Here is a 7947-nt window from a genome sequence, read left to right as displayed (position 1 = left end):
CCACTCGCGCAGCCCCGCACAGCACTCACACGCTGCGAGCGTATGCACACACAGCACCGAGAGTTTCGCCGGCAATCGAACGCGACGCCTCCACTCGCGCAGCCCCGCACAGCACTCCCACGCTGCGAGCGTACGTACACACAGCACCGAGAGTTTCGCCGGCAATCGAACGCGACGCCTCCACCCGCGCAGCCTCGCACAGCACTCACACGCTGTGAGCGTACGTACACAGCACCGAGAGCTTCGCCGGCAATCGAACGCGACGCCTCCACCCGCGCAGCCCCGCACAGCACTCACATGCTGCGAGCGTACATACACCAACACCGCGCGCGTTCACTCGCTCGGCGGAAATCACACCAGGCCGATATGTACTCGCAGGTTCCAATCATACGCGACACGGCAAGCGGATACCCGCTCGCACGCTCTTCCCACACACCCGCAAAGACCACACCAGGCTTTTTGTTGATCCTAACGATTTATTCCTGGCGTATTAGCGAACCACTGTTGCGTCAGTAGAGATCGGCGAGGCAAACTTATACTATTTCCCGATTGTCTATGCGGTCTAAGCCGCGTTGGTTCTATTTCCCGATTGTCTATGCGGTCTAAGCCGCGTTGGTTCTTATACTATACTAAGTCTCAGCACTCTCTTGGTTCTTATACTATACTAAGTCTCAGCACTCTCTTTCTCTCGGTCTTTACTCACAGTTAGACGCCCCTGTCGGCTTGTCCCTGCTGCACGCCGACACTTCTCACCGACGTTCGCGTGGCTGGATCCGGGGTTGATGGCACACAAGCTGACAGGAGAAGACCTTCCCTATGCCTCTCTCACCTCTCCCTTTATTCCCCTCACCTCCCCGGGGGTCCCGCTCCGCTGGCCAATCAAAAGTATGTCACCTATACCCTGGCTGGTTCGAATCTGGTTAGCGCGACGGATTACGTCGTCTCATCGATCAATGGGAGGGGCCCCATTTTCCCGCCGTGCGCTTGTGTATTGCACTGTCTAGTCCAGGGGTCGGCAACCTGCGGCTCCGGAGCCGCATGCGGCTCTTTTGAACCTTGACCGCGGCTCCGGGGCGGATGCTAGCGAGGGGAGGAGGCGCACTGTGACACCTGCTGTGGCGTTGCCGCTGCTGACAGGTCGCCGCTCCGCTCCACACTGCCCGCCCGGTGACAGGCAATAACGTTGCCGTTGCTTTGTCACATGTTTGGAAGAAGTAAAAACCTTCCTGGGCAGCAAAGAGCTCACCTTTGCTGAGCTTGAACAGCCAGAGTGGCTGGAAAATTACATTTTATGGTAGACATGACAGCACATCTAAACACGCTAAATACAACCCTTCAGGGGAAAGGAGGCACAGCCCTGCACATGCTGGAGGAGGTTTTGGCATTCGAGCACAAGTTGACAGTGTTTGTCAAAGATTTACAGAGAGGTACACTGTCTCACTTTCCCTCTTTGAGAGAGTTCAAACAAAGTCATGATACGATAAATTTGGAATATTTCAAGTCTGCAATCACCACAATGCAAAGTTCGTTTGGGAAACGATTCTGTGAGTTCAGAGAGGAAAAAACGACATTATCCTTCCCTGTCACTCCCCTGGCGATCGATCCATCCCTATTGAATATGACTGCATTTGCAGGTGTAAGTCAACCTGATCTTGAGATGGAACTGGCCGATATAGCCGACAAAGATATATGGGTGTCCAAGTTCAAATGCTTAACCGCTACTCTTGAGGATGTTGCCCGTCAGAAGGCCATTCTGGCTCAGAATCATAAATGGAGTGATATTGAAAACCTTCCCAAACAGGACAAACTTGTATTCGAAACATGGAATGCCATCCCCAACACTTATATAAACATGAAAAAGTATGCATTTGGAGTCCTGTCGATCTTCGGCTCCACATATGTATGTGAGCAGGTCTTCTCCAACATGAACTATATTAAAAACAAACATCGATCACGCCTCACAGATGACAGCTTGCAAGCCTGTGTGAAAATGAAGGTGACGTCTTACAGCCCTGATGTGCAGACACTGTGCACTGAGGTTCAGGAGCAAAAATCCCATTAACCAGGTAATTTAGCTATTAATTTGCAAAAATATATTTTACCTTGTTAAGTGAAAAAGTCCTTTTTTTATTCAGATTGACAGCTGACTGCACGATCCTGTATATAGCAATAAGGTAAGAAACAATATATGCAGTGTTATATTTGTTTTAAATGTTGCAATGGTTTTGCGGCTCCCAGTTTATTTTTTCCTTCGGAAACGGGTCCAAGTGGCTCTTTATGTCTTAAAGGTTGCAGACCCCTGGTCTAGTCGAACAGTGGGCGGGGTCCCGTTTTCCCGCCGTGTTTGTGGATTGCGTTTCCCTGCCTGCCTTCCTATCTGCCCCGCCGATCCCTGTATGTGCGGTGCGTGTCCTAACCGCGGTGGCTGGGCAGCCCCCTCGTGACCATGTAATTTTCCACTAGAGTCACGACGCCGCGGTGTGCGTTAGCGTCAGAGGAGACCGTCTAATTCCCTGGCCGCAGGAAACCGTGAAGATTATCCCTATACGAGGGCTTTTGGGTTAAAACCTGTCAGCCAGGGGATCTCCTCTCGTGCTTTATGTGTGGGGGGAATGCGTGAGTGTGTGTTTAGGTGGGGGGTGGCGAGGGGAAGCAGCGTCGGCCTCACTGCTTCGGGCGGCGAGATCGTAGGTGGGGGCACCCGCCGATCGGCTCCGTGGCGGTGGCATCACACTAACCGCTACACTACCACTCCCCTACTATTCTTACTCTCCACACACTGACCACGTTCCCCTGTTTTGCAATGCTCTTAGCGAAGGCCGACTGAGACTGTTCCAACTCGTGATGGGTGCTGTGACCAGAACTATGCCTGGCCACCTTGGTTTTATTCGAGATGATGTTTTCACACCGTACCAGGTACCAAGTTATGACTGAATTCCACCCTACAGGAGGCCCAAGGTAAGTTATGGTATCACTCGCCACTGACGTTAGCTGTGGCAGGGAATCAAACTCGAGTCACTGTAGAAACCACTGCGCTACCATTCTCCTCCACACACACACACTCGCACATATGAGACGTACATGTTTATTGTGATAGTACTCAAATGTATTTATACAAGATATTTGTCAAAGTACCATGCGATTGAACAATCAACCCCAGGATCCCAATTATCCAAGTTACATTAACCTGCAAAACCCCATAGACGAAATAAACCACTGTATATCAATATAAATTCAATCATTAGCATCACAAAGAAGCCATTAATCAGAAGCGTGTTATCATTAATGCATCTAAACACTTCGCTAAATCATCATAAATCATTAAAAGGCAAGCAAACTCGTGAAGACAGTCGAGTGATTGTACTCAATTCCAATTCACCACGGTTACAAAATGTTCACGATGCGATGCAAGACACTTTATTTCTAATTTTACGATAACTAATCACAATCTTGCACGGTGACAGGACCATGTTCGTAAAAACTCAATGAGATTGTTTTCAATCAAAGTGACAAAGTTTTCTAACTCAAACGAGAGCAGGGTGAAATTATATCCAATCATTGCCTCATGTCTATTTTACAGCCTTAAGCCAGCAGTCTAAACTCTACATTCCAATGGCAGAAGCTTGTAATTGAATGTGACGTAGTACTAATGTTATGCAACCTGGATAATGAAGGAGATGGGTCGGATCCTTGACTGGCACCCCACGTCCTCTTTTTAAAATATTTAATATATTTATGACAATGCAGTTTGTATGAAAACTGCGTTGAAATGCAATCACATGTCAAGACGCTGTACAAAACAATGGTGCATGTGCATCATGGTGGGAAAGGAATGTGTATTTACTCGTTTAGTTTACACTCTGCCGGACAAAGCACAGTGCGATAATTGCATCATCTAAAACATGAAAAGCATCCATAATATGCTACGCACGATCCGATTCGCATGGAAACATCAGTGTGATAATGTACGGGACAATCAGCAATTGGAACCTTACTATTATAACATGAACAAATTATAAATGTTCACAATGATATGTTTATGTAATTGCTGAAATGCGTAATGCACTGTAGGAAAGTTATTTTCACAGTGTAGGAACCTGTGTGTTCACTTCACATCTTGTAAAACTATGCTTTTCACTTTTGAACATCTCAGACAATCAGCAGGTTGAGAGCGCTTACATTATCAACCACAATGTATGGCTGTATTGTGGTCAGCCGAGGGCAGTATGTCAGATTACATATTCAGATAACTAAGAAATTTAGGTTATCTGCCCATGCATGGGATGCTGTCAATGAGAATCATCATTATGAAACACGAAAGTCTGAGCTACTCGGTGACATTTCCAATTACTTTTTTTCCAAGTTGGCAAAAGTGGAAGTAGTTTTATTTCAAACACAAATCAGTCCGAGATTTAAATTACCATTCTGATGTTGATTAAACTCAATATTAATCAATGCAATCACTAACGACTAACTGACATTCTCTATAATAATGTATCGGCCGAATGGTGCCACCCAATGATAAAGTGTGTGCAATTCGGTCATACACCAATGTTGATTACTACCTTTTTACAAGGGAAACCACAACAATAGTAACATTCCCATTAATTGTGAATATAAACTTAAATATACGTGCAATAGGCTACTGCAGATACAACTTAGTTAAAACACGAATAAGGAAAAGGACAAACTGAGTTTGAATTGAGTAATTGTTGCCATTTGGTAACTTTCCAATCGTTCAAATTACTTTTGTTTTCCCCGCAAGGCTTTAATCACCTCATCCCTTGTAATTTGTTTCCATTCCTCTGGAATGGTGCCACGGCCTGTAAATTGCACTTTGTAAAGCGTCTCTAGGTCCGACTTAAATCTGCAGACAAACCATTTCCAATATGGCGGCACAGTGTTGTCTGGAGTGATTTTCCAACTTGCATATGCTGGCCCTGCCTTGCGATAATCCCTATATGGTATTTTATTGTCGTCTGAAAGCACTAACAGGCAGTCACTGCCAACTAAAGTATTACAAATATCCGTGACAAAATGATCTGTTTTATACCAATTTACTCCATTCACTCCCTGTGGGCGATGAAATGGAACACGGTGCTCGTCGTCATGACCGGCCTCCGTGTATGTGCAGATGGCTTTACAGAATGGGCACTGCACCCAGCACACACTCATTATCTGTTCACATAGCATGTCATGAGGTTTATTCCTTACGTCTTTTAAATCCTTTAAGGATGCTGTAGAATATTGTTTGTTCAACTGTGCCACAATGGTTATCATTGCTGTGGTTAGTTCATCTCTAAAGTAGAGAATGTCATTTATGCCTGTGTAGTCACCTCTGTCCAGACTGTGTCTTAGGAAATTGATTTTGTCACCAAGCTCTGTACCGAATGTATCCAGCCACAAGGATGCATCGCCTTTGTTTATCTGGATAGTTGTGGTTGCATTCGTAATTGCATTAAAAACATAGCTTTTGTGAAACTCAAGACATGATTTAAGTGTTTCACGAATTACTGTATTTTCTTTTGCGGAGCAGTATTCTTCAACACGTTCTTTTATGAATTGTTCAAAATATTGTTTTGGTTTTTGAATGTATTCAATAAATTTCTCAAAAATGTCCCTTTCTGCTAAATGTATCAAGATGTATTCTTCTAATTGTGATCGATTGCCATTAAATGCCGGGTAATCGTGCTTCATTTTGTCTGCAATGTTAAAGCTGGCTGCGTTACAGACTGCCTGGTGCATGGCTGTTTTAAGTTTTCTGCACAAAGTATCAGCAAAGATGGTGGTGTTTGTTGCTCCTTCACATCGAATCATAAAGCTGTTAAAGTACTCGTCTTTCTTGCTGCCAAGGTATATTAAAGGATCATTTGCCCTCTGAAAAGCATCATGTATTTTCTGAAACCGCTCTTGTGCATTAGCCAAAATGTATATTGCTAAATCCAGCCTGTACCTAGTTGTCAACTTCAGTGTTTCATTTTGTTGGCAACCTGTATGCACAGCTGTAAGCACAGCTTCTATTACGTCATGTATATTGGTTTCATTGTAACCAAGCTTCCGCTTCTCAAGATCTTTAATTTTAACATTGGCAGCATTTTCTGCACTCTCTGTTATTGTTTTGACAATAATATCCTGTTGACGACTGGGATCTAAATATTGCTTTAACTTTTCCAAATAACCTTTTCGTTTAATCACAACATGGCCTTCAGGACAAAACACAAATGATTTACCTTCATATTTTGTCTTAAAATTTGTCAATACATCATTTTCACTTTTAAACTTCTCCTGAAGTATATGTTGTGCTTGAATCATAAAATTTACATTTCTAGGTGGGGACATGCTGTTTTTCACTTCATTCGTCCATTCTTCCCACATATGTTCAAACTCCATCTCAAATTGGATATCTTTGCCTCCAGTGGTTTTCAGTTTCGAAGCCAAATCCTTGCTCTTCTTCATCAGCTGATCCTCATAGCGCGATCTATTTTGATCTAGCTTTTTCCGAGCACACTTTTGTTTCGCCAGATGGGTACATTTTTTGTAAATATCGGTCACAAGCTCATCCTTAATTGTTTCAAATCTCTTTACGAAGTTAACCTTCCATTGATTCAACAATTCAGCATTTTTTCCATTGAAATATGTTTCAATTTCTTTGCGGATCTCGTTGTATTTTGGCAAAACGATTTTCTCAATACTTGACCAAGTCAACTTAGATGTAACATCTGGACTGTTATTAATGATGTTATATTGATTATTCTCCTCTTGAATTAGAACACTCCTCAGGCTCCAAGTCCATTTACCATACATTTGTTCTAGTTTACTATAAGCTGCGATCTCTAGGGTGTTTTTGAAGCTAAACACAAAGTTTTCTGTGAGCAAAGCGCTCCATAGGTCCTGAATGCGTGCTCCGAATTCTGATATCTTTAAGACATTGTGCTCTCTTTCAGCAATGATCATTAACATTTCTTTAAGTTCTTTCACATTATCGCAGTAGACTGTATTTGGCGGCGCCATCGGAGGATTTCCCTCCCAAAGGTGAGCAAAGTAACGCACGTGGGAGTCCGCGTCAAACCGGATCACCTGGTCAAAAGATTCAACATCACACTGCTCCAGCTCTGCAGCCATGCGCGTCATCTTATCGAGTTTCTCCTGAAGGGACCCCCTTGCATCTTCATTATTGTCTTGAGCGGTCACACACCCTACGTTTTGATGGACAAACACACAGCTGGGTGACAACTTCACCCGCTTCATTCGCAGAAACGCTTGCACAGCGATTTGTAGAATGTCTTGCATCTCAGATGGATTCTCTCCAAAAATGTTGATTACCGTCACATTGCCAAGGCCGATCACAAACGTAGCCAGCTCATTGTCATGAGCGGGTGTCGCATTTGATAGCTCTGGAGCACGGAGTCCTTCTGTGTCGACTATCAACAGAAAGTCACAGCCCAGCTCTGTGGTTAACTCTTCCTCCAGCTTCACCAACTGCATGTAGACGCCTCGGGTGCATCTCCCTGCACCCACAGGGAACTGGAGACCGAACATGGCATTCAACAATGTGGACTTGCCACTGCTCTGTAAGCCCAGTATGGAGAGGACAAACAGCTTTCTGTGTCCAACTTTCTCACTGACTTTGTTCAAAACCGAGCTGATCCAAGAGAGAGGGACATGCGAGGCATCACCGTCCATGAGTTCAAGAGGGAACCCAGAGAGCATCAAATCTGCTGCGATGCCTGGCAAAGCAGCTGTGCGTTTGTCAGCGCCGTGCGATGTCTGTGACACTTCGTAGATCTGGCCAATTTCTCTGAAAAGGTGATGGATTCCAAAGGAAGAGGCGTCACGTTTTCCTGATATTTTTTGCAGCTTCTGTGCTAGATTTAGAGTCAGTAATCTTTCTTGTTTTTCTTTCTTGGACTTTATCAGTTCTCTCCGAGCCTGGTGATACTCTTCATG

At 44.5% G+C, this 7947-nt stretch overlaps 1 protein-coding gene across 1 annotated transcript in view; it reads right to left on the bottom strand.

Moving 5' to 3' along the window:
• Nucleotides 1-705: 705 nt before the first annotated feature.
• The window catches only part of LOC144953377 (interferon-induced very large GTPase 1-like), a 176292-nt gene continuing 169050 nt past the window's right edge, over nt 706-7947 (bottom strand). The window contains exons 4-5 of the mRNA XM_078883940.1: nt 6726-7921; nt 706-767 (exon numbers count right to left, since the gene is read on the bottom strand). Of these exons, the coding sequence (XP_078740066.1) occupies nt 706-767; nt 6726-7921 (1258 nt within the window). The remainder of the gene's footprint in view (nt 768-6725; nt 7922-7947) is intronic.

This window comes from Lampetra fluviatilis, chromosome 75 (genome assembly GCF_964198595.1).
Source record: "Lampetra fluviatilis chromosome 75, kcLamFluv1.1, whole genome shotgun sequence".
In the NCBI taxonomy this organism is placed as follows: domain Eukaryota; kingdom Metazoa; phylum Chordata; class Hyperoartia; order Petromyzontiformes; family Petromyzontidae; genus Lampetra; species Lampetra fluviatilis.
The sequence above is the reverse complement of the archived record's forward strand: the minus strand, read 5'-3'. Positions and strand labels throughout refer to the sequence as shown.